Source organism: Pongo abelii, chromosome 19 (genome assembly GCF_028885655.2).
Source record: "Pongo abelii isolate AG06213 chromosome 19, NHGRI_mPonAbe1-v2.0_pri, whole genome shotgun sequence".
Lineage (NCBI taxonomy): Eukaryota > Metazoa > Chordata > Mammalia > Primates > Hominidae > Pongo > Pongo abelii.
The window spans coordinates 11,695,326-11,722,851 of NC_072004.2; the positions used below are offsets into that span (position 1 = coordinate 11,695,326).

The following is a 27,526-nucleotide window of genomic DNA, read 5'->3' on the forward strand; positions in this document are numbered from 1 at the left end:
AAGATTTTGTTTTTATTATATATATGTATATCTTTAAAACAACTTTATTTCCCTGTTCTTTTAAAAATATATATAATAAAACAAAATCTCCTGTCCACAATGCGATACCACCTTGCTCCTGCAAGAATGGCCATAATCAAAAAATCAAAAAACAGTAGATGTTGGCATGGATGCAGTGAACAGGGAACACTGCTGGTGGGAATGTAAACTAGTACAGCCGCTATTGAAAACAGTGTGGAGATTCCTTAAAGAACTAAAAGTAGAACTGCCATGCGATCCAGCAGTCCCACTACTGGGTATCTACCCGGAGGAGTAGAAGTCATTATTCGAAAAAGATGCTTGTGCATGCATGTTTATAGCAGCACAATTCACAATTGCAAAATCGTGAAACCAACCCAAATGCCCATCAATCGATGAGTGGATAAAGAAACTGTTGTATATATATACGATGGAATACTACTTGGCCATAAAAAGGAATGAATTAACAGCATTTGCAATGACCTGGATGAGACTGGAGACTGTTATTCTAAGTGAAGTAACTCAGGAATGGAAAACCAAACATCGCATGTTCTCACTGATATGTGGGAACTAAGCTATGAGGACACAAAGGTCTAAGAATGATACAATGGACTTTGGGGGAAGGGTGGGAGGGGGATGAGGGATAAAAGACAACATCTATGGTGCAGTGTATACTGCTCAGGTAATGGGTGCACCAGGATCTCACAAATAACCACAAAAGAACTTACTCATGTAACCAAATACCACCTGTACCCCAATAACTTATGGAAAAATTAAAAAATAAAATAAAAACAACTTTATTAAGGTATATTTTACATATCAAAAAACTACTCATCTTAAGTGTAGAGTTCAATGATTTTTTAGTGACTTTACTCTGTGCAACCATTACTGTAAATCAGCTTTAGAACATTTCAATCCCCTCACAATAAAATCCCTCTTGATCGTTTATAGTTAATTCTCATCCACCAGGAAACCACCCCTAGCCCCAGAAGCCACTAGTCTACTTTCTGTCTCTTTAACGTTGCTTATTCTGGGCATTTCATATAAACGGAATCTTACAATAGATAGTTGCTTGTGCCAGGCTTTTTTCACTTCACATAATTTTTTTTATTATTATACTTTAAGTTCTGGGATACATGTGCAGAACGTGCAGGTTTGTTACATAGGCATACACGTGCCCTGGTGGTTTGCTGCACCCATCAACTCGTCATCTACATTAGGTATTTCTCCTAATGCTATCCCTCCCCTAGCCCCCAACCCACCAACAAGCCCCAGTGTGTGATGTTCCCTTCCCTGTGTCCGTGTGTTCTCATTGTTCAACTCCCATATTTTTGAGGTTCACTCATGGCAGAGCATGTGTCTGTAGTTGGTTATTTTTTAATTTATGAATAATATTCCATTTTATAGATATACCACATGCTCTTTATCCATTCAACTGATGGACACTTAGATGATTTTCAGTTGAGGCTGTTATAAACAATACCGCTCTGAATGTTTGTGTACAAGTCTTTGTGTGGACATGTTTTCATTGCTCTTCGGTGAATACTAACAGGAAAATTGTTATGGTACTTTTATGTTTAACTTCTTGAGAAACTGATAAGCTGTTTTCTAAAGTGGCTGCCCCATTTTACATTTACACCAACAACATATGAGGGTTCCCATTTCTCCACATCCTTGACAATATTTATTATTGTCCGTTTTGTTTCTTTATAGCCATTCTGGTGGCTGTTAAGTAATATGACATTTGGATTTTAATTCTCATTTTGCTAATGATTAATGATGTTGAGCAACTTTTCACGTACTTATTAGCCATTCATGCATCTTCTTGGGTGTAATAATTGCCCATATCTTTTGCCTGTTGTTTGGTCTGTCTGTCTTCTTATTATTGAGTTTGAGAATTCTTTGTATATTCTGGATATGTTGCAAATGTGTTTGCAGATATTTTGTACCAGTCTGTTGCTCATCTTTTTTTTTTTTTCTTAAAAAGCTTTAAGAAAAAAAAAATGAGTTATTTAAAAAAAAACAAACTTTTATTTTAGGTTTTGGGGTACCTGTAAATGTTTGTTACATAGGTAAACTCATGTCATGGGGGTTCGTGGTACAGATTATTTCAACACCCAGGTTTTAAGCCTGGTGCCCAATAGTTATCTTTTCTGCTCCTCTCCCTCCCTCATCCTCCCCACCAAGTAGACCCTAGTGTCTGTTTCCTTCTTTGTGTTCATAAGTTCTTATCATTTAGCTCCCACTTATAAGTGTGAATATATGGTATTTGGTTTTCTGTTCCTGCATTAGTTTGCTAAGGATAATAGACTCCAGCTCCATCCATGTTCCTGCAAAAGACATGATGTCTTTCTTTTTCATGGCTGCATAGTATTCGGTGGTGTATACGTACCATATTTTCTTTATCAAATCTGTCATTAATGGGCATTTAGGTCGATTCCATGTCTTTGCTATTGTGAGTAGTGCTGCAATGAACATATGTGTGCATGTGTCTTTATGGTAGAATGATTTATATTCCTCTGGGTATATACCCAGTAATGGGATGGCTGGGTCAAATGGTAGTCCTGCTTTTAGCTCTTTGGGGAATCATCATACTGCTTTCCACAACATTTGAGCTAATTTACACTCCCACCAAGAGTGTATAAGTGTTCCCTTTTCTCCTCAACCTCACCAGGTTAATGGTGTCTTTTGAAGTGCAAACGTTTTGAATTTTGATGAGGTTCAACTTATGAATTTTTATTTTGTGGACCATGCATTTGGTGTTTTATTTAAGAAATCTTTGCCTAACTTCATTTTATCTTTAACTTTCTTTTCACTTGTGTACAGGAAGAAAAATGATTTTTGTACAATATATTTATCTTCCATTCTACTCATTTACTACCATGTATTACAAATTCTAAAAGTTTTACTCTTGATTTTCTTGGGTTTTCTAAATCACTCCTAGAATTTCTAATCATATTTGAGACAGACAAATAATGAGAAGTGTAATTATAACTACTCAAGTTTAGTTACTAGGCATGCTATAATTTTTGCTAGAGAGATGACATGGGTAACGTTGCTCTCGGTTCTGTCACATTTTGAGAAAGATGTTTACCAATTAGCATAGGCAAAGAAAAAGATGAGCACTGGATGATGAAGAATCTCATAACCAGTTGGTATAAGGAACAGATCCTAGAATTGGGGGCATTTATGCTAAGAACAAAAAATTTTCAAAGTTTAAATATTAAAGCGTTGTCAAAGGAACGGATTTGTTTTAGGTTAGTGCAAAGGAAATTTCTATTAATGCGATTTCTCACGTTGAGCTTGAAACCTATTGAAAGCTCTGGGTCTTTTTCATGTGGATTTTCATCTACCCACATCTCCTCCAGTCTGCATGTATCCAAGTGGTTGGAAGATTGCTTCACATTCAACCCTCTTAAATTGGATTTTGTTGGGTCTGTCCCATCATTTTTTCACTCTTAATATTATTTAGAAATTTGTTCTATCATCTATCTAGTAATTATTTCTTAATTCAAGTTATGAGTGAAGACATTAAACATCAGTGAGCTGAGTATGCCTCGGGGCCTCCCTGAAGGTAGATACTGTTGCATTCATGGTCATTCCTCAGTTATGGTTATTGAACCATGTGGTAGACAGAACTCTACAAATGATCTCTAAGGACCCTCACCCTTCTATAATCTCTTCCCTTCTGAGTGTGAGTAAAAACTGTGACTGTGATGATATTATTCCCATGGTCATGTTTTGTTATATGGCAAAGGAAAATTATTTAGGTAGACGATATAATTATATGAGCCCTTAAAAACAGAGCTTTCTCCTGGCTCCCCAGCCAGCAGAAGAGGAAGTCAGATTTGAGGAATGAGAAGAATTTGACATGCCATAGCTGGTTTTGAAGGTGGTAGGGGCCGTCGGCAAGGTGGCAGAACAGCCTCTAGGAGCTGAGAGATCCCCTGGCCAACAGGGACCTCAGAAGTGAATTCTGCCAAGAACCTGGATGAGCTTGGAAGCAGACTCTTCCCCAAAGCCTCCAGATAATAGTCCAGCCCAGCCAACACCTTGACTCTGGCCTTGTGAGACCCTCAGCAGAGAACGCACCTGGACTTCTGGCCCACAGAAGTGTGAGATAACAAGGGATGTTCTTTTAAGGCACTGAGTGCATGGTAATTTGTTACACAGCAATAGAAAATTAGTACAAGCCAACTATGACTCCACCTACTGTAAGATTATCTGGACCACTTTTCTGTGATAAGCACGGGCTATTCATAGCTGAAATCAAGATATAGCAGCTTTGATATTTTCTTTATCTTCCAGTTGAATATCTGTACCAAAAAAAGAATTTATTGCTTCAAAAATAATACCTTCAAAGTCTGTTGGTTTCCTACTTTTCAAGACACTTTCAAATATCTTCTCTCATAGTATCCTCGTAAGACCCTGGCGGGGCAGATAAGAACAAAACCTGTAGAAGTTATTTGCCCAAGGAAAGCAAGACTAATTTTAGTTCGATGTTAAGAAGACCTTTCTAACAATTAGAACCAGCCCACTGTGGAATGGGCTGCCTCCTAGAATAGTAAACTGTGCCTCACTGAAAGAAAAGGCTATATGATCATATTTGAAGGATTTAAAGGGGGAGCACCTGACATGGTGAAAGAGTCAAGCGGTCTCACCTTTAAAATCCCTTCCAACGCTAACGTTCCTGTGTTCCCACTGGAACCAAACTAAATCAATCCATATCCATGTTGGGACTCATCGGCCAGGATCTCTCTTCCTTAAGGATCTTTTGCCATTGTCACAATTGCCACTGCTTTTGAAGCAGCAAATTTATCTAAGTTTCTTTGTACAAAGAAAATGCAATGTCATAGATCTTAAGGATGCTTTTGTTTTTAAGGTACAAAGAAGTTTAAATAACTTGGCTGAGTCTCACAGACACTTCATAGTGAGGCAAGATTTGAACTCATTTTGTCACTCCAGAGTCAGTGCCTGAAACAGCTCTACATGGTGTACTGGCCTGCACTGTCAAGCAGGAGCACATCAAAGGAGCTGGTTTGGGTGTTTAAAGAGATGAGCGCTCTAACAGGACCTCAGAGAGAATCCTAGAGCAGGGATATGTCCCAAAGGACTTGCTGCTGGCTCAGTGGCCCAGGTGTCATGGCAGCCTCCCTTGTGACAAACAGAAATACTGCCTCTTTCTTTTTCTTTTTCTTTTTTTTTTGAGATGAAGTCTTACCTTTTCACCCAGGCTGGAATGCAGTGGCCCCATCTCAGCTCACTGCAACCTCTGCCTCCCAGGTTTAAGCAATTCTCTGGCCTCAGCCACCCAAGTACCTGGGATTACAGGTGCATGCCACCACGCCCAGCTAATTTTGTATTTTTAGTAAAGACGGTTTCACCATGTAGACCAGGCTGGTCTCGAACTCCTGACCTCAGGTGATCTGCCCGCCTCGGCCTCCCAAAGTGCTAGGATTACAGGTGTGAGCCACCGTGCCCGGCCTTGTCTTTCTTTTTTATGTGTTTTTTCTCATGGCCTGAGGGAAAGCCCCACTGACCCTGCCTTCAAACTCACCAGACTGTCCACTTTCCCTCCCTGAACCCCAGTCTCCTCATGTGTAAGATAGGGAGATTGGAAATCCCTTCCATCTCTGGAGTTCTATTCTTGTGAGGGGAAGATAATGATATTTTGACATTTCCCCCAAAAGATAATCAGAAGCTCAGCAGATGCTCAAAAAGAGATGGACCCAGTCCCACATATTTATTTTCAGGAATTCTTAACTTTTTCTATGCAACTTCTCTTTTTGTGAAACCTGGCATTTCTGGACTCCCAAATTCCCTGAGAGCCCTGCAGCTCCAGAGAAAAGAGGCCTGTGATGTGCCCTCAGCCAGCAGAGGGGACAGCTGTGGTACAGGAAGGCAATGAGAGGGAAGGAAGGTGAGGAGGTGAGTTGTCAGGGGTTGAAGACTCTGCTAGTTCAGACAGCTTGTCCTCCTGGGAGGCAGGGGGCCGTGGCAGGCCCTGAGCAGTTGTAGAGGAAGCCCGAGGCTGGGAGAGGTAGCAGGCATGGGATCCACCTGGAGCCAGAAACTCAAGAGCCCAGGAGGGCAGGTGCAGGTGAGGCCGTGCATAGGGCTCCGTGAATATCTAGCTGGAAATGCTTGAGAGAGAAGAAAAATGTTACCAAATGGTAACAGTGGCCAAGAAGGACAAGACAAGACCCAACTTTTCACCCTAACCCTGACTCACCTCATCATGCCTTGTGGCAGGTCCGAAGGGCAACATTCAGCCTTTCAAAGGCTGAAACAGATAAGGGAATTTTGCACTTAATTAAAGGAGAAAAAGGGAACTTAAAGACTTTCAAAACCATCTGGGAGCTGAGCACAATGGCTCACACCTATAATCTCAGCACTTTGGGAGGCTGAAGTGGGCGGATCACTTGAGCCCAGGAGTTCTAGACTAGCCTGAGCAACATAGTGAGACCCCGTCTCTATTTTTTAAAGGGAAAAGGAAAAAAAAAAAACATTTTGGTCCAAGGTTTAGTCAAGTCAGTAGAAACCCAGCCACCATCTGACATAAAGATGGTGTCTTCAGAGTCTCTGGTCATCTCATGATATCAGATTTGGACACCCCCTCACACGGCCCCGCCTGTAAGTTGAGAGTCTATGTATTGATTTGCTAGATATTAAAAAGTTAGAACAGTAGCACAATTGTATCAGCTTTATTGAGGTATTGAGGTATAAATTACATGCCTTAAAGTTCACCCATTGCAGGTGTACAATGTACAATTGGATGATTTTTAGTAAATAGAGTTGTGTAACCATCACCATCATCCAACTGTAGAACATTTCCTTCACCCTATTTGCAATAATTTCCTTTTCTCACTCCAAACCTCAGGCAGCCACTGATCTGCTAGCTATCTCAATTTGTCTTTTCTGGACATTTCATATCAATGGAATAACAACATATAATCTCTTTTTTGAGACAGGGTTTCACTGTATCACCCAGGCTGGAGTGCAATGACATGATCTCAGCTGACTGCAACCTCCTCCTCCCAGGCTCAAACAATCATTCCCCCTCAACCCACCAAGTAGCTGGAATTACAGGCGCGCTACACCACATCCATCTAATTTTCTTTTTTTTTTTTTTTTTGGTAGAGATGGGGTTTTGCTATGTTGCCCAGGCTAGTCTCAAACTCCTGGGCTTAAGCTATCCATCTGTCTTGGCCTCCCAAAGTGCCGGGATTACAGGCGTGAGCCACTACACCTGGCCTGACAACATACAATCTCCCGTATCTGGCTTCTTTCACTTAGCGTAATGTTTTTGAGGTTCGTCCATTCTGAAGCATGTTCAGTACTTCATTCCTTTATATTGCTGAAGAGTATTACACTCTACAAATTACCATATTTTGCTTATCCATTCACTGTTGATAGATATTTGGGTTGTTTCCAGTTTTTTGCTGTTATGAATACTGCTGCTATGAACAAGGGCTATGAACAGGTAGATATTGTGCTACACACAAGTCTTTGTGTAAACATGTATTCTTATTTATCCTGTGTAAATTCCTAGGAGGGGAGTTGCTGAATCACATGGTATGCTTTATTACTTTTTAAGAAATATAGGTCCTTTTTAATAGTACCAGAAGTAAGCTTAAAGCTGAGTTTATTTTATTGTTACTGGTAAAAAGAGTCCCAAAAGGATTAAATGGATTGAATGTGATCCATTCATTCACAGATTCATTTATGTTTTATAAATAGTTTTTGAGGGCCTGTATGTGCCTAGAGTGTGCTAAGTTCTGGAGATGAAACAATGAATAAGATATAGCCCTACCTTCATGTACCCTGTGAAGATATATACTGAAGATATATACAACATATGTCACGGGAAGTTCAAGTGGAGTACCAGCTCAGCTGAGGGAGCCTCTGCTCACTCATCCCAGTGTTGGGGGATCCAGGAACACTTAGTAGATAAAGTCAAATGTGAGTCCTGAGGAATTAGTGGCCATTAGCCAGGCAAAGATTAAAGAGGAACATCATCCAGGTTGACTCAAAGAGTTGGGGGATGATTGGGGGAGGATCAGGGACAAGCTCAGTCCTAGTGTGTCTGGCAGATGAACGGAGCTCTATATGGCTGGACTGCAGAGGTTTGCGGCTCAGAGGAGGGGAACAGTGAGAAATGGAGCTGGAGGAGCAAGCAGACCCAGAAGAAGAACCTGTCAGGGAGCCTCTGATGCCCTGTGTGGAGGGAGCACTGTGATGAGCTTGCCCTCTAGAGAGTCCTCCCCACAGGGCTGTGGGGAGCAGGAAAAAGGGGCAGGGCTCTTGGCTTTCTTTTCAGAAGCTATGCCAGATCTCACATGGTCTTGGGCCTTAGTCCTATCTCACTGGGCCCCCAAGAATGATGACCTATGCCCTCCCGTGTTTGGCAGGTGCTACATCACCCTCACCCAGTCCCTGCACCTGACCATGAGTGGGGCTCCCGCAGGACCTGCAGGCACAGGCAAGACTGAGACCACCAAGGACCTGGGCCGCGCACTGGGCATCCTGGTCTATGTGTTCAACTGCTCAGAGCAGATGGATTACAAGGTACAGTTCCACCCAGCTTCCTGGGGGTGGGGGTGGAGGTGAGGGATAAGAACTCAGGGCACTAAATCAAGGCTAAGACGCATCCGTGCCACCCTGACCCAGCTTCCCCAGGTCTCGGAGCCCAGATCAGGAGGTCTCTGTTTGCTCCTTCATGGTAAAGTTGGACGTTTGAACCCTGGAGTTTTTTGGCCTCCCTATAAGGCTTTCATGTGATGAGGAAGCACAGCCCTTTGTATTCTCATTCCACCAATGAGCTCTGACCACAGACGGCTGGCCTCATCTTTTTGGATCTTTCTTTTATTATCTGCAAAAGGAAGAAACTGAACATATATCCAAAGTCCTAATTTCCCTATTTGACCTAGAAACACAGAAAGGCTCACAAGTAGCCAAGATGAAGGCACTTGTCTTCACATAAAAGCTCGACGTATTTGTGCTCTTCTGTAGAAGTGGACATTCCCCAGAATATCAACGGGCAGAATATTCTGCAAGGGCAGGCATGATTTCTGAAAACAGGTTGATCAACCCCGACTCAGAGCACAAACGCCCACAGAAGACAAGTGCAAAGCTAATATTCATTCAGGCATGTACCATTTTTTAAGAACCAATGTATTCCAGGTTCTGAGTCACCGAGAAAAGCCAGAGAAACAAAAGGCCCATGAGGTCACTTCTTTAGCTAGAAATATTCTGTTCACAACTGAACCTTATATAGCTGCTTTTTTTCTTTGTGAGAACTATTTTCCAATTTTTCTTTTTTTTTTCTTTTTTTTATTATACGTTAAGTTCTAGGGTACATGTGCACAACGTGCAGGTTTGTTACATATGTATACATGTGCCATGTTGGTGTGCCGCACCCATTAACTCGTCATTTATAATAGTTGTATCTCCTGATGCTTCCTCCCCGCTTCCCCCCTCCCCGTATCTCCTCCCCGCTTCCCCCACCCCACGACAGGCCGTGGTGAAACAAAAATGTAGTAACAGATTATCTCCCTCTCTCGTTATTTTTGTTATATTGTATGTGTTTTTGTAAATTGCCTTAAGTCCCTTTTGTCAACAGGACGACATGCAAATAAATTTGCAATGAAAAAAAGTTGCATTAAATAGATTAAACAGTTATATATATAAGTCATGTGCTATATTGACTGTAAAATAAATTTAATGTAGTTATAATTTTAGAAATAATGCTTGCCGTTACCACGTATAGCACTCTGTAAATGAGATTCATCCTCTATAATGTCATTGTTTCTGTAGCATAATTTTGTTGTGTAGAGTTGCAGCATCCTGTGGCACCATGTTTTCTCGTGTTAAGTAAACAAAGCAAGGATCTAGACCCAAAAAACTTGTCTTCCACGTGGTCTTCATCCCCTAAATTTTAGCACAGTTGCTTTTATTGATGAACACATTAAGATAATGTTTCTCTTTAAGTCAGGCTGGAACAGAAAGGTGGAGTTTTCTCCCCCCTTTATAGAAATGACCTCAGCCTTAGGGATAATTTTATGTTTCTAGATTTTTCTATAGTTGAGCAATGGCAGCAGCACTGCTAAAGTAAGTAGAGTCTCCCAAAGGGAACATTCTGAAAGATACACTCATTTGGATGTAGAAGACGTGGTGTATTGATTGAAGAAAATCAGCCAGATTCCTTCAAAGTCATACCTAGAATAGCAAGCAGGAAATGATGAGTTGGCTCCATGGCCAGTGGTCACTATGGCCATTTTACTCAATTCTATCAAAACTAATCACTGAACCCTAACCCCACCAATTTTGTTAAAAGTACAGGGTGAACGGGGGAGTCTATCCTTGTTTTTGTTTTGTTTTGTTTTGTTTTTTGTTTTTCAACTATAGGCTAAGCTTCCATGGAATACAAGCTAGACACAGGTTAGAACATCATAAATAAGCATAGCCACAGTGAAACATGCCAGAAGGGAGGTGCTCCCTTCCTGGACACCAGATAGCCCAGGTAACTAAACAGCCCCACTAAGCTGTTTGCAAACTTCCTCTACCTTTGTTTTCTGGCTGTTCAGAATTATTCTTTATGGTAAAACACTCGCAATCCGATTAATTTATTGAGTATTGCCATTGCTCAGCATGTGCCGGGCATTATGCAGGATGCCAAAAACAGATCATATGGGAAGAGAGAGAGAGAGACAGAGAGATGGATGGAGGATAGATGGTAGATGGATTTTAGGTAGATAAATGATAGATGAATGATTGATGAGAGAGAGAGAGAGATAGTATAACCCAATTTTATTTGGAGGGACAAAGGATAGATGATATCATCAGGAGAGCTAGTTAACACTCAGATAGCATAACCCTGGGTGCTCATGTGCCCTACAAACTTTAGGCCCTGGAACATTCCAGAGTAGGGGGAGAGCCACAGAGCGGGCTGGTCAGGAAAGACATGTGGAGGACGTGATACCCAACCAAGGCTCAGTTTTGGGGTTGGTGACAGAGAGAGCATGTGGCATTTTCACACATTCTAACCCATTAGAATGTCAGCTTTAAAGCCATAACCAAGTTCTGTGTGTGGCCAATATCTGTCCCCAGCCCTCATTCTGACTTCACCCCGTGAGCCCCCCTTACATGACCTGGCTGGGAGAAGGAGAAAAAGGGTGCGAGGTCAGAAAGAGCTGCTGTGCACTTATCCAGGGGAGATTTTGATGTGTCATTCATGACACTCACAGCAATATACTCTGTTCAGGTCTGTCCATAGTGAAAGCTAGAAATAAATGTGGAACAAGGGCTAAGCTACCTTAGAGAAGATCAAAAACAGGAGATAAGGAGGGGAAGGACTGAAAGCCACTGAAAGCATCTTACCTTGAAGTGGGGGCTGCAGAAAGAACCTGCAGGCTTCACAACTGGAGCAAAAGCATAAAGATTGGCAGTCAGATGAAGTGAGAAAGGAAGAGACTGGAAGCAGGAATAGGTTTTGGTGAGAGCATCTCAGTCATTCAAACCAAAGGGAAAGAGGAACCAGCTGATGCAGTAGTAGACATGGAAAAGCATAAGAGGCTTAAAATATAACAAGGTAAGTGATACCTTGGGAACATGGGCAGGCAGTCAGTGGTGAAGCAAAGAGAGAGGTTGAAGAGGAGAGTCTAGGCTGTGGTCAAGGACCCTCGCTATCCCCTCTGCCTTAGAAATCCTATAAGCCGCATCACCTCACTTAGCTCATGAGGACTGGGTGTGCAGTGAGCTGGGGAGGACAGGAGAACAGCGCAGACTTGAAGCAAAGGGAAAGTTATTGCTTTACTCTCTTATCCTGGATGGAAAACCTATAAAACCAGCCACTTTCTCTGAAAATGACTGCAGTTTCAGTGCTGAAACATCCTTTATATTATAGCTGTAATACTTTCCCCTCTTGACCTCAATTTGGAGATGCTATTGCAGGGACATCAAGTGGTTCCAAACCTGAAAGTGTTTGGAATTATTTCCAACCCTCTCTGTAGCAGCTGTATTGTGGATACTACACTTTTTCTTGAGACCCTACTCCCTTCGCTTCGGAAATGCTATACTTCCACAATCCTCCTCCTGAGTCTCTGTTCTCCTGGCTTCTCAGTCTCATTTGCTGATCCTCTTATAATTTCCAGTGTGATGTGTATACCTATGTCTCCTTTATGGAGCCATGTCTGTTCTCCAGCTTCACTGGAGTCCTAGTCTCGTCTCTCTCTAACGGGGCAGTGGACGTCTCTTGAATGCCCTTCTCTTACATTGTGGTTAGCACTCTTCCTTTCTTCCTGCCAGATTCCCCACCCTCAGGAAGGATCATCTCATTTTCCCTGAGATCCTGGTGGAAAGCTTCAGGCATCCTGGTTACTTCATGTCCTTCCTTCCCTACCTCTAATCGGTCATCAATGTTGATTCTGCCTTTAGCACCCTTCTCACTTCCAGGCCTTTGCCCTATTCTTGCTATTCTCCTAGTCCCAAAGCTCACCATCCCACAGCAAGATAATGCCCCAGCCTCGCTGATAGGACCAGGAGATACGTGGTGAGCCAAACACATGGGTTACTTTAGGGTCCTGGGGTTCAGCCGCAGTCCCTGGGGTGGGGGGAAGAAACGTGGGGGTGACAAGCATCCACCTATGGAAACTCCACTTCCTTTATTTTATATTTTGAGTTTTCATTTTATAAAAAGGGTCTGCAGTTTGAAAAGCTTTCAAAATCACTGTTAAAGATTGAATTTTTTTTTTCTTTTTTTTGAGACGGAGTCTCGCTCTGTCCCCTGGGCTGGAGTGCAGTGGTGCGATCTCGGCTCAGTGCAAGCGCCGCCTCCCGGGTTCATGCCATTCTCCTGCCTCAGCCTCCTGAGTAGCCGGGACTACAGGCACCCGCCACCACGCCTGGCTAATTGCTTTTTTTGTACTTTTAGTAGAGACGGCGTCTCACTGTGTTAGCCAGGATGGTCTCGATCTCCTGACCTCGTGATCAGCCCGCCTCGGCCTCCCAAAGTGCTGGGATTACAGGCGTGAGCCACCACACTCGGCTTGTTAAAAATTGAATTTTTAAAACATCTTTTTTATTGATACATCATAATAGTACATATTAATGGGGTACATGTTATATTTTGATACACATATTATCAATAATATTTATCAATAATACCAATAATAATTATCAATATCATTATACATTGTAGTATAATGATCGAATCAGGGTAATTAGGATAACCATCATCCCAAAGATTTATTGTTTCTTTGTTTTGGGAACATTCCAAATCTCCTCTTCTAGCTATTTTGAAATATAAAATAAATTATTAGTAACCATAGTCCCCATTGTGTGCTGTTGAACACTATAACTTATTTCTTATGTCTATCTGCATGTTTTTACCCATTAACCAACTTCTCTTCATCTTCTCCTTCCCCCTACCCTTCCCAACCTCTGGTAACCATCATTCTACTGTCTACCTCCATGAGATCAACTTTTTTAGCTCTCACATATGAATGAGAGCATGTGATATTTGTCTTTCTGTGCCTGGCTTCTTTCACTTAAGATAATATCCTCCAGGTCCATCCCTGTTGCTGCAAATGACAGGATTTCATTCTTTTCAATGGCTGAACAATATTGCATTGTGTGTATATACTACATTTTCTTTATGCGTTCATCCATTGATGGACACTTAGGTTGATTCCATATCTTAACTATTGTGAATAGTTAAACATGGATGTTGATTTCTGAATTTCCACTTAGTATTTGTGACACTTGGATTGTTTTGCAAATGAAATGGAATAATGTAAGGCAGTGGTCCCCAACCTTTTTGGCATGAGGGACCAGTTTCATGGAAGACTGTTTTTCCATGGACTTAGGTAGTAGGGGATGGTCTCGGGATGATTCAAGCACATTACATTTATTGTGCACTTTATTTCTATTATTATTACATTGTAATATACAATGAAATAATTATACAACTCACCATCGTGTAGAATCAGTGGGGGCCCTGGTCTTCTCTTCCTTCAACTAGTTGGTTCCAACTAGGGTGATGGGAGACAGTGACAGATCATCAGGCATTAGATTCTCATAGGGAGCACCCAGCCTAGTTCCCTCACATGTGCAATTTACAATAGGGTTCATGCTTTCATGAGAATCCAGTGCTGCCACTGATCTGACAGGAGACGGAGCTCAGGCAATAATGCAGATGATGGGAAGCAGCTGTCAATACAGATGAAGCTTTGCTCACTCACCTGCTGCTTACCTCCTGCTGTGCGGCCTGGTTCTTTAACAGACCACGGACAGTCGCCCAGAGGCTGGGGACCCCTGATTTAAGGCACAAAAACACAACGCCTGGAACTTCCATCACCTCCTCAGACAGGATGTCCCTGACAGCTCAATCTGAAGTCTCCATGTCCCTCATTTTAAGACTCCAGTGGGACTTTATCACTGTCTGATTTGTTATTATTGCTCATTGTCTGTTTTCCTTATGGGAATATGAGACCCATGAGAATAGAGGCATCATCTGTCTTGTTCACGGCTGATTCTTCATGACCTAGAACAATCTCTGGCACATAGTATATGCTCAATAAATATTTGTTGAAATGAATGAAAAAAGAAATCTCTTAATTCCAGAAGCTCAATGAAAGGTGGGTTTTATTTTTCCCTTCTCCTTCAAAGTCTGCCCTACAGCTGGACACAGTGGCTCATGCCTGCAACCCAAACACTTTGGGAGGCCAAGGCAGGTGGATCACTTGAGGCCAGGAGTTCGAGACCAGCCTGGCCAACATGGTGAAACCCCATCTCCACTAAACATACAAAAATTAGCTGGGTGTGGTGGTGCACGCCTGTAATCTCAGCTACTTGGGAGGCTGAGGCAGGAGAATTGCTTGAACCTGGGAGGCAGAGGTTGCAGTGAACTGAGATTGCGCCACTGCACTCCAGCCTGGGTGACAGAGCAAGACTCCATCTCAAAAAAAAAACAAAAAAAAAAATTAAAGTCTGCCCTAACGTCCAACCTAGCCTGTGTGGCAGTTAGATCAATCCTCTCATAACATTTCTCTGCTCATGTTCTCTGCTGCAAACCTCCAAAGATCCCTCATAGTAATTCAAGGCTTTTTACAACCATGACTTTATTTAATAATTCAACTTTCCGATCAAAATGGCTCTGTCATTTTTCTCTGCACACATCATTATTCTGCTTGTATTTCTTCCATAATCTTCCTCCTCCTGGTAAGCCTTACCCCTTCCATTCTGTCTACACAGATACTCCTATCCTATAAAGCCATCATTTCTTGCGTGTGTCCTAAAGCATGTAGTTTTCTGTGAGATCCCCATATCTTCTGACTCTAATCTTGTGATCTTTCCACTATACCAATAATTGCCAGAGTGCATTCTGAGAAAATCAGGGGTTACATGAAGGAAAAATAATCCAACCGTGTAATGCACTGAAACTAATGTTTTTGTTACAGGACTTCTCAGGGCCCTTAAATGCTAATACAAATTGTAAGTTGGCCAAAATGGGTTGAAGAATGTGTTTCCCAAATTTGCTTGACCAAAAAGCCCTTTCTTCGAAGAGCATCTTTCAGGCCTGTGATTCCGTGGAATAAACTTTGTGAAGTGCTGTTGTGCTGCTATCTGACTTTCACCTCTTTGGCAAAACTGATCACTCGGAAGCACTCTGACCCACTCTTCTGTGAATATGACATTTGTGGTCTATATTATTCAATGGAACCACTACTGATGCAATAATTTTCCTGTTTTTATGTATATACCTTACCTCCTCAACCTGACCAAAAGTTCTTAGACTGAGCTCCCCTGTGTCCAGCACATGATCTGTGCACAGAGCTGATAGTCAAAAAATGCCCACTGAAGGCTGGGCATGGTGGCTCATGCCTGTCATCCCAGGGCACTTTGGGAGGCCAAGGCAGGTAGATTGCGAAGTCAGGAGTTTGAGACCAGCCCTGACCAACATGGTGAAACCCCGTCTCTACTAAAAATATAAAAATTAGCCGGGCATGGTGGTGAATGCCTGTAATCCCAGCTACTCAGGAGGCTGAGGCAGGAGAATCGCTTGAACCTGGGAGGTGGAGTTTGCAATGAGCCAAGATCGCACCACTGCACTCCAGTCTGGGCAACAGAGCGAGACTCCGTCTCAAAAAAAAAAAAAAAAAAAACCCCGCTGAATAAATGAATAGGACTTTTCCATTATTTGCATTTCCCTGGCATTTTAATGACGCCTCCTTGCCAATGACCTTGTGAGTGTCTCCCAGGAACCTATCTTTTTGGTTGCCCCATGACTTACCAGTTCATATTGAATGCCCAGGATGGTTTTTACTTTTAGGACAGAAATGCATTATTCCCTTGTAAATTCTTTCCCTGCTCTGATTTGAAGATTTACCTTTAGTTTTTGTGTGTGTGTGTTTTTGGTTTTTGGTTCTTGTTTTTGTTTTTTTAACAGATGTTATGACCCCCTATCTTTGTCTCCAGCTCCCTCACCACTCTGGAAAACCTGGGTGGTTGGGCATAGATTTAAAGATACAGACATAAATTTTTCCATCAGTGCATGGCAAAGGCTGGGTGGAAGGCTTTTTGTCTGTATAGCATAAGAAAAATCATCTTTTATTCATTTCCTGGGATTTTGAAAGCTACAGAATCAATAATAATGCAACCCTGATGACATTTTAAAGGGATTTTCATCCAAGTGTCTTGAAAAGGTTCTGTTTAATCCTGTGACTTCTGTTGACACCCCATAACCATCAAACATTTAATTGTTCTTGAAATTTTAATACAAGTTTCTGACCAGTGGTCTTTAGGGGGACTAGAAGTATCTATAATAAAGGGGATGGAGAATGGCTTCAACATGTATTGATAAGCCTGGCCCGTTGGTAATTTAATCTTTGTGCATTTTCTTGCAGTCTTGTGGCAACATCTACAAAGGCCTCGCTCAGACTGGCGCCTGGGGCTGCTTTGATGAGTTTAATCGAATCTCCGTGGAGGTCTTGTCAGTGGTGGCAGTGCAGGTAGGGGCCGGAAGTTGGTGGGAGCCTTGTGGTCTTCATATTGATTACTGCGGAAGTCTACATCCTCGTTTTCTACCTCTCCTGAGCATCTATGTCCCTTTTTCCCTTGTCATTTCATGCCCCTTTCTCCATCCTCTAAAATCAGCTCCAGGGAAGCTGTCCTCCAAAATGGGTATCCTTCAGTTACCCACCAAAGTAGAACCATTTACTGGCTTTGGGACTCTGTTTCGTTCTCTGTAAAATGGAGAGAAAGAATATCTGTCCTACCTGCTTCATCTGGGTGCAGAAACATGAAGATGGCAGAGCTCAGCTCCTCGGAAAGGCCATGTTCTTTGGTTATAAACCAAGGCTTAAATTTCAGTTATTTTATTTCCTATTGGAATCTTTGGGCAAGTTGTTCCACCACGCTCAGCTTAATAAAGTGAGGAATACAGCATGAATGGTTTTTGAATGAAGTCACTTCTGGGGTGAGATTTTATGTAAGCATGCCACTGTCTTTCAAGTCATCCAGAAAGCATTTATTAAACACCTACAACATAGTAAGTGTTATGCAAAAGACAGGTGAAGTTTCCCAGTTGAATAGAATGTGATCTCTGACTTAAAAAAAAAAAAAAAAAAAAAAAACTTGAGCTCTTGAGATAGACGTGAGTACTTTCAGTGTTCTAGAGGTGACTTAAATTCTGACTGAGCATGAGACTTCCAAATGCATTACATCGAAAAGATGGAGAGGATTTTGGATTTGGGTCAGTATCCCATGAACAAGAGGAGCAGTAGAAGGGTGAAGGGGAATGTGAATAAGCTTTTGTTGAAATTCTGTACCAGGCAGTTTTCATACATCATCTTTCACATCATGAAAGATCTTTCACATCTTTCCACCGTGGTCCTGCAAGCCACTATTCTCCCCATTATATATGTGGAAAAGCTGAACATCAGAGGGGAACTGTATCTTGTCCATGGGTAGACTTTTGGAAAGTGGTTAGGTTGTTATATGTACCCTGTGCCCCCACCAACACTGTCCAGGTGCAGATGTGGGCACTGATCTGGTGTCTAGTGGGTAAAATGCCAGAGGAGAAAATAAGGCCAGAGAGACAAGTTCGAACCCAATAGTAGCAGGCTGAAATGCCTTCCTCAGCAGGCGTCAGAGAACCCCCAGAGACATCCGGGAGGGAGATTGCCTCTCTATTTGGCAGCAATATGAAGGAGAGGCTGAGCAGTAGGAAAACTGTTGGCTGAGGGCAAGTCAAGAGTCTCTCCTGGGGATTCTTACTGCAGCTGCACAGGCTCCATTCCCCCCAGGAACCCCATCTCCAAGACAAAGCACATTGTTTGCCAGCCTCTATTCCACACGCCTTCCTGTAGGCTGAGCACCCCCATCTCCTGCTAGGGGCGGCTGGTTTCAGAACCCCCATCCTGCCCTTATCTCAACAGAGCAAAGCAATCACAAGGGCACCATGTGATGATCAAAGCTGTGACGAGGTGCTTGGGACAATGACGTGCCTGGTGCTCCTAGTGTGTGCTGCACACCATACAATCAAAAATGGTTTAATTTTGCTTGTGTTTGCTTTTATTTCCAAAGCAGTGTGCGCACAGTACAGAAAAAGAAAAATGTAGCTATGAGAGACTCTTTGGTCCCTACAGGTTTCTGTAATCCTTTCAGGTCCAGACAAAGGAATAAGGAAAGCGTTTAGTTTGACTGACGTTTTTCTAAGGCAAGAGTGCGGGATTGAGGGGAGGGTGGCAGAAGGGGGGTGGGAGGAAACATCATGCAAAAGGTCGTCCCTGGCGGGGAGAGATTACTAGCCAGCGTCATCCTTGTCCCCCTCTGCCCTGGCAGGAGCCAGCTTCCATCCACATAAGTCCCACATGTGGTCACCTCTCATCCCACACACTGTCCTTTTCATAGGTAGGCTTGGACTTGGGGCTGTGGGCAGGGCACTGAAGCAACCGCAAAGCTGAACAGCAGTAGGGCTCACACCACCCGCAAATCCATGCCACCTTCATCTCCAGCTGCCCCGAAAGCCACAGGCAGTCAAGGGACTCTGCTGGGTCCCTTCACTCACCACTGCTCTGAGGTGGTCTGTCTTTCCATCTCTCTTGTTTGATGGCCACTGACTCTTGTCCAAACTGTTCCTTGATGAAGCTCTGAAAGTTGCCAGAACGTGAGGCTCTTGCAGCTGAACAGAACGTGAGGCTCCCTGGTTTCCAGTGGTGAAATATGGTTTTTCCCTTTCTTTGAGTTTGTTCTGTTCAGCAGCAGTTAGTAGAGGAAGGAAGACAAATGGCTAGCCTGGACACTCTTGGACTGAAACCCTTGACCAGCTTGGCTCGAAAGAGCTGGTTGTGTGCATTGCAGTGGCATTACATGAATGTAGCTTGAAATGGGCTATGATGAGAGTCCTTCCATCATGAAAACTGCCAAATTCTATGAATCAAGGGCATTGTTGCTCTCCTGGAGAGCTGTTTGTTAAAAATTTACCAGCACACCTCTGCCCTGTAAGGATGTAAGCTGAGTGTTGCCAGATCTTTTACATTTTAAAGAGAGACTGGACATCCAGATTTTTATAAGAAATCAAATATGTTTCCTGGCTGCTTTCACCTTTGGCTGGTCACTTCACAGCCTGGAATAAGGAATAATCCCAGTGTTCAATGCTGTCTCAGCCTCTTACTAGCTGTGTGACCTTGAGCATATCCATGTCTCAAGATCCACATCTGTAAAGGGAGTTAATAATAGCACCTCCTTGAGGCAGTTGTAACAATTTTTAAATGAGTTAATATCTCTAAAGCACTGTTTTTTAAAGCCCTGCAGAGAATAGTCACTCAACAAATGCTTTGATGAAGATGATAATGGTGGTGGTGATTTTAGTGATGATGATGATGGTGTTAATGGTGATGATGGTACCGGTGATGGTGATAATTATGCTAATGATGGTGATGCTGCTGATGATGATGATGGCAGTGGTAGTGGTGGTGATGATTATTCTAATGATGATGATGATGGATATGATAATGGTGATGGTGGTAATGATGTTGGTGGTGGTGGCGATGATGGTGATGATGATGGTGGTGGTGATAATGGTGATGGTGGTAATGATGGTGGTGGTGATGATGGTGATGATGATGGTGGTGATAATGGTGATGGTGGTAATGATGATGGTGGTGATGGTGATGTTGATGGTGGTGGTGATAATGGTGATGGTGGTAATGATGGTGGTGGTGGTGATGATGGTGATGATGATGATGGAGATGATAATGATGATGGAGATGATAATGGTGATGGTGGTGGTGATGATGGTGATGATGATGGTGGTGGTGATAATGGTGATGGTGGTAATGATGGTGGTGGTGGTGGTGATGATGGTGATGATGATGATGGAGATGATAATGGTGATGGTGGTAATGATGGTGGTGGTGGTGATGATGGTGATGATGATGGTGGTGGTGATAATGGTGATGGTGGTAATGATGGTGGTCATGGTGATGATGGTGATGATGATGATGGTGGTGATAATGGTGATGGTGGTAATGATGATGGTGGTGATAATGGTGATGGTGGTAATGATGATGGTGGTGGTGGTAATGATGGTGATGATGATGGTGGTAGTGATGATGGTGATGGTGGTAATGATGGTGGTGGTGGTGATGATGGTGATGGTGATGGTGTTGGCGATGATGGTGATGGTGGTGATGATGATGGTGATGGTGGTGATGATTATGGTGACGATAGTGATGATGATGGTGGGGGTGATGGTGATGATGATGGTGGTGGTGGCAGTGATGACGTTGATGATGACAGTGATGATGATGGCAGTGATTATAATGTTAATGATGGTGGTGGTGATGATGGTGACAATGATGGGGGTGGTGGTGGCAATGATGGGGATGGTGGTGATGATAGTGATAATGATGGTGGTGATAGTGATGAGGATGATTACTATCATTATTATCTGAACACTGCAGGAAATGGGTTGAAGAGAAGTAGAGGCTGTGATACACAGGACAGGGAAAAAGGGTTCACACCCTGGTCTCACAGGTCTTCTCTTTTTTTTTTTTTTAAATTTAAGTTTTAGGGCACATGTGCACAACATGTGCAGGTTTGTTACATATGTATACATGTGCCATGTTGGTGTGCTGCACCCATTAACTCGTCATTTACATTAGGTATATCTCCTAATGCTATCCCTCCCCCCTCCCCCCACCCCACAACAGGCCCCGGTGTATGATGGTCCCCTTCCTGTGTCCATGTGTTCTCATTGTTCAGTTCCCACCTATAAGTGAGAACATGTGGTGTTTGCTTTTTTGTCCTTGCGATAGTTTGCTGAGAATGATGGTTTCCAGCTTCATCCATGTCCCTACAAAGGACATGAACTCATCATTTTTTATGGCTGCATAGTATTCCATGGTGTGTATGTGCCACATTTTCTTAATCCAGTCTATCATTGTTGGACATTTGGGTTGGTTCCAAGTCTTTACTATTGTGAATAGTGCCGCAATAAACATACGTGTGCGTGTGTCTTTATAGCAGCATGATTTATAATCCTTTGGGTATATACCCAGTAATGGGATGGCTGGGTCAAATGGTATTTCTAGTTCTAGATCCCTGAGGAATCGCCACACTGACTTCCACAATGGTTGAACTAGTTTACAGTTCTCACAGGTCTTCTCTATGCCCTTCACTCCTTCTGAGCTGGACCAACCTCGGGCTATCTTATCAAGTTTAACAATGTACTAATCAATGAGGCAGTGCCCAACAGCCATTGTTCCCCCTGGGTAGTAGATAGATACTGAATTTGCTTTATTTTGAAGCTGCTCAACACAAGGTCAGCAATGCATTCTCTAAGATCACTTAGTTCCTGTTTGTTTCTGGAATCAAATGAAATAAATTTAACTAGGGGTCCCTGATGCTGTCACACTCTGATCTAGGAGTATACCCATCAGAGACATTTCTCAAGAAAGTGGTCTGACAACAGCCCAGGCAAAATCTGAGCGGGTAACATTTGAAATCGAATACCCACCCAAGGAGAAAATTGCACTTAATTATTCACACGGCAATCCAGGCTGGCATATTGGTTCAGAAGCCACACCAGCTGCTGACAGTTCTCCGCCACCCTCCCCTCTCCTCCTCTCTGCTCCTTGTCCGTCTGTGCTCCTCTTCCCAGTAACTCCTACAAAAGTGATTATGCTGCTGGTCCACAGCGTCTTTGTCGGTGGACATTCTCATGTCTCCATGAGACTAGTCAAGCAAAGTCACGTAGCCAGTTGGGAAAAACATCAGTGTGGCAATTCCAAAAAAAATTACTCTGCTATTTAAAAAATGTCTAAGATATTACTTACTTTTTTCTGGAATCTCTTCTTTAGTATTGCAATCAGCTCTCTATGCTTTGGGTTATCTGTTCCTGGGGACATGTGCCATGAGGACACACCCCAATGCCCTGTCCCCCTCCATGCCCTCTGGCCAGGCCTCCCTGGCACTTTCTTCTCTTCCCTGCATTACAGGCCCTGAAAATGGGTTGGACAGAGGCAGGAAGCAAGTGGAAGCAGAAGATCAGTCAGCAAAGACTTGGGAGCCCACCATAGCAGGGCTCCAAGTACTCCAAGCACCAAACAAATGCTCCAGTCTCAGAGCCGAGGGAGCTTTCCATGTAACACTCTTTAAAGAGAAGCTTAAAGTCTAATGGGAAAAAAAAAATCAGAAATGTTAAAATGTTTAAAAAGTGGTGAGTGGGTTGCACTTCCTGAAGGCAACAGACTTCAATCTGCCATTGCAGTGGGAAGCGTGGAGCGGGCCAGGGAGGATGTTAAATAGCACATGGCATTTGGGGCAAAGACTTGAAAAGAGAATGACCACAGGGGACCACAAAATGAGCTACTCTCCTAGAATAGAAGGGCCAAGGTAGAGGGGTGACGAGAAAAAGCCAAGATCCCAGTAGCATAGGGCTAGCCCATGACCTCCTTAAAGTATGTCACCTGCACCGAGACAGCATGGCCTTAATACTTCACTGAGTGAGTCAGACGCAAGGCCCTAGCCTGAGTGGGAGGATACAGGGACAGAACCCTCTGTGATCAGCAGCTTCTAGTCATGAGGGGAAAGATGTCATCCTCATGCAAGAAATGCAGCTCTTATGGTCAGACGGGCACACAAGGCTTGTGCAGATAACAAGGTTGACCACTGGACATCAGGGCTGGCTTGCAATATATAGAAGTAAACCCTGGCCGGGTGCAGTGGCTCACGCCTGTAATCCCAGCACTTTGGGAGGCTGAGGTGGGCAGATCACGAGGTCAGGAGATTGAGACCAACCTGGCCAACATGGTGAAACCCCGTCTCTACTAAAAAATACAAAAAATTAGCCGGGCGTGGTGGCGAGTGCCTGTAGTCCCAGCTACTCAGGAGGCTGAGGCAGGGGAATGGTGTGAACCCAGGAGGCAGAGCTTGCAGTGAGCCGAGATCGCGCCACTACACTCCAGCCTGGGCAACAGAGCGAGACTCCGTCTCAAAAAAAAAAAGAAGTAAAACCTAGGCAAATTATCCAAATGATAAGACAGAAAATAAGTTCCATGAAAGACGTGCAATTTTAAGGACCACAGAGGCTGGAAAGAGACAGTAAAACCATCTGGCTGAGGGGCAATTGTGGGCCATGAAACTGGGATGGGGCAGCGTGGCCCAGTAGCAAGAACAGTTCATTGACTTTCAGGTAGGTGTCCTGAGAGTGACAGCGGAGGGTGCCAGGCATGGCTGGTGTCATCTGGCCCCACGCTACTCAAACTGTGAGCCAACAACACCAGCATCCCCTGGAAGCTTGTTAGAAATGCGGAGTCTCAGGCCCCACCCCAGACTTGCTGAAACAGAATCTTCATGTTAACACACCCTCCAGTGATTACTACGCACAATAAAATCGGGGACTGTGCCGCTCTGGCACAGTCATCTCAACCCTGGTTGCACTTTAGAATGGCCTGGGTAATTCTACAAAATAGTAATGCACAGTGTCTGCCCCGAAAAGATGTTGATTTAGTTCCTGAGGAATAGGACCAGTGTATCGGTACTTTCTAAAAACTTTCCACATGGTTCACACGTTCAGCAAATTTTGAGAACCAGAGCTGAGAGAGAGACTGAAAAATGAGGAAAACACCGCTGAGGACTGTAGAGATTGGGTTCACATCAAGACCCCCAAAACTGAGCCCAGTTTGTCCCAGCCAGTACTCTGCAGGGGCAAAGCCTCTCCAGGCCCCATGGGGCAGAAGGAAGTGGGGGACCTAGGCTCATCTGAGAGAGGGAGAGAGGGGAACCTCTGGCCTTTTCCAGGACCCGGACTTTGTCAAGGCTTCCTGGACCCCGATCATTGTTAAGTTCCAATGATTTGCTCTGCAGACCTCAGTTGCTGCTAGATCCTGTCCAGTACAAACCAGGCTAACCAAAATTTCTATGAGCACCGATGCTCCAACATTATCTACATCTTTGAGTCTGTTCAACACCCTCCCATCTGAGAGAGGGAGGTCAGTATGCAGCTGTGAATGGGGCCATATGGGCAGAGGTAGAGATGAGTAGAAATGTAAGAATTGACTGGACTGCAGTGGTTCTCAAATTTCAGCGTGCATCAGAATCACCTGGAGGGCCTGTTCTGACGCGCCTCATTGGACCCCATTCCCAGAATTTCTGATTTGATTTATCTTGGAGGTAGAGCTAAGAATTTGCATGGGAATTGGTTTGGACCCAAGGACACGTGGTGTGGGATGGAGGTTAAGTACCTTATATCTTCTCAGCCTCAGAGTCCTCACTGGTAAAACGTTTGGTCTAGATCAGGGCTTGTCAACCTAAGCACTATTGATGCTTTGGGCTGATCGTTCTATTTTGTGAAGATCTATCCTCTGCATTGTGGATGTTGAGCAGCATCCCTGGCCTCTACCCACTGAATGCCGACAGCAACCCCCATTCCTTGCTGTGACAACAAAAGTGTCTCCAGACATTGCCACACGACCCCTGGGAGAGAGGGACTGCAAACTCATCCCCAGTTGAGAACACTGGTTCCCACATAGCTTTCCATTTTTATTTTTTTGTTTTGTTTTTTTGTTTTGTTCTGTTTTTTGTTTTTGTTTTTGTTTTCCTTTTTCAGATGGTGTCTCACTCTGTCATGCAGGCTGGAGTGCAGTGGCACAATCTCAGCTGACTGCCACCTCTGCCTCCCAGGTTCAAGCGATTCTCCTGCCTCAGCCTCCCAAGTAGCTGGAATTACAGGCATGTGCCACCAGGCCTGGCTAATTTTTTGTATTTTTAGTAGAGACAGGATTTCACCGTGTTAGCCAGGATGGTCTCAATCTCCCGACCTCGTGATCCGCCCGCCTCGGCCTCCCAAAGTGCTGGGATTACAGGCATGATTATTTGTCTTTTTAATGGGTGGCAAAACCATCTTTTCTTATTTTGTGGAAAGTATGCCTCTAAATTATAACAAACATGGTAGTTTTCAGAGTAAAACAAATTGCTCTGAAAACGTGTATGTTTGATGAGAAACTGGTCTATGGCTGGCACAGCACTCCTTCTGGTACAAGAGCCTTTGGGGGAAGTAGCTAAAAGTATGTGCCTCGGCACCAGATTGCCTGGCTTTTAAACTCGAGCTGCTCCACTTACCAACTGTGGGGTTTCGGGCAAGTTTCTTTTTTTTCTTTCAACTTTTTATTTTGAACCAATTTTAGATTTATAGAAAAGTTGTAAAAATAGCATCGAATTTCTACATATCTCACTTTTAGCCTCCCCTTAATGCTAACATCTTACATAAACATAGGACAGTTTCTTAACTGCCTTCTGCCTCAGTTTCTTCATTGGTAAAGTGAAGATCTGAGACTACCTATCTTAAACAGCTGTTAAAAGCTTTGGATGGGATAATTCACAGAAAATACTCAGAATTGTCCCTCATACATATTAAGTGCTCAAAAATCTCTGTTATTATTTTTTGTTATTCACTGTGGCTTTAAGATCTTCAGAAAACAATGCATTTTCAATAGAGAAACAGATCCCAATGGGTGAGATGTGCCTGGCAGCCTTAGCTATCAGTTGCCAAACGACCTCTGTATGTACTTCCATCTGGCTGGGCTTGCATTTAATCCATACATCCCTAGTCCACCTGCTTCTCCACTTCCCCCTCCCTGCCTCCAAGCATCCTGAAAGACCCTCTGGCCTTTCCCAGGACCTGGACGTTATCAAGGCCTCTTGGACCCTGATCATTGTTATGTTCCAGTGATTTCCTCTGAGGACCCCAGCTGCTGCTAAAGCCTGTCCTGTACAAGCCAGCCTAACCAAAATTTCTATGAGCACCGATGCTCCAACATTAACTGCATCTTTGAGTCTGTTCAACACTCTCCCTCAAGAGCCCCTCTACAGAATTTTACACAAAAGCACAGATGCCTCCAATCCAAAAGTGCATCATAAATTCTTGCTGAGCGTGAGGTTTCTGGGCTTCGGTGTTTCGAGAGAGAATGCTGAGTCAGAATGAACAGCAGAAAAGGTCCCAGGCTCATGCCTTAGTCTTCCCCCAAAGGTAGCAGAGCAACTTATAAACGCTAATTAAACTTGCTTTCCCACTCCCTAATAAGGCGAGTGCTCTGTACATTTTATGGACGAGAAGACTGGGGCATTTTATGGACGAGAAGACGACAAAGAAGAGAACTAGCCTTTGCCAGTCACGTAACTTGCAGGGTGATGAAGGCTGCAAGAGGCTCCACCGCAGAGCTGGGCTGGGCTGTGAGCCCCACGCAAACCAGCAGAGCTTGATCTGTTTGGCCAGCGTCCTGGCTGCTGAAGCCTGCTTCTGCCAGGGTGGCATTGATATTCTGCACGTAGAAAAGAAGTCTCAGTTTCAAACTAATTGCTGTGAGCTCAAACGCATACAGTCATTAGCGCTTCACTCTGGGAAGGGAGCTGAATCCTAATTGTAGAACTGTCATGCATCCAGGCAAACTGTGTACTCTGGAGACAGCCGTGCCCAGTGGTAGATGGTCCAGCTGCTCCCCCGCCACACTTCCCACCGTTTCACACACACAACCCTACAGCCCCATCTCCACAGAACTAGGCTACCCTTTGCTCTTCTAGCACCCTGGACTTAGCCGACCTGCTGAGGCTCATTCAAAACCTTGCACCGGCCCCAGCTTTTGGGTTTTGCTTCCGAGAACCTGAGAGGCTGGAAATTCCCAAAGACCTTCTGGGGCCGGGCTGGACAAGGCTGTGGGCTAGCCTCAAAGTGTGTCCCTTTCATCTTTTCTCTGTTGCTGATCATTTTTGCTTATGCATTTCCAAGCACCAGGTGTGACAATAAATGGTTGAATTTCACTTCTGCCTCTCCTCCCACTGCTAGAGAGTAATCTAGAACATAGATCTGACTGGGTCAAGCTTCAGGATAAATTCTCCTCTGACTCCAGTCTATGTTTAAGAGAAAGTCTGATTTTCTAAAGAAAAAAGCACTAACAGCCCTCTGGGTCTGACCCAGCCTACCTTTGCTCCATCTGTAAAGGGTCAC

General features: G+C 43.7%; 1 protein-coding gene across 2 annotated transcripts in view; it reads left to right on the plus strand.

The window, feature by feature from the left end:
* DNAH9 (dynein axonemal heavy chain 9) overlaps window positions 1-27,526 on the plus strand; it is a 382,482-nt gene that overhangs the window by 118,658 nt on the left and 236,298 nt on the right. For both annotated transcript variants that reach the window (XM_024235511.3, XM_054535462.2), the window contains 2 exons: window positions 8,430-8,586; window positions 16,923-17,027. In XM_024235511.3, coding sequence (XP_024091279.3) covers window positions 8,430-8,586; window positions 16,923-17,027 — 262 coding nt within the window. The remainder of the gene's footprint in view (window positions 1-8,429; window positions 8,587-16,922; window positions 17,028-27,526) is intronic.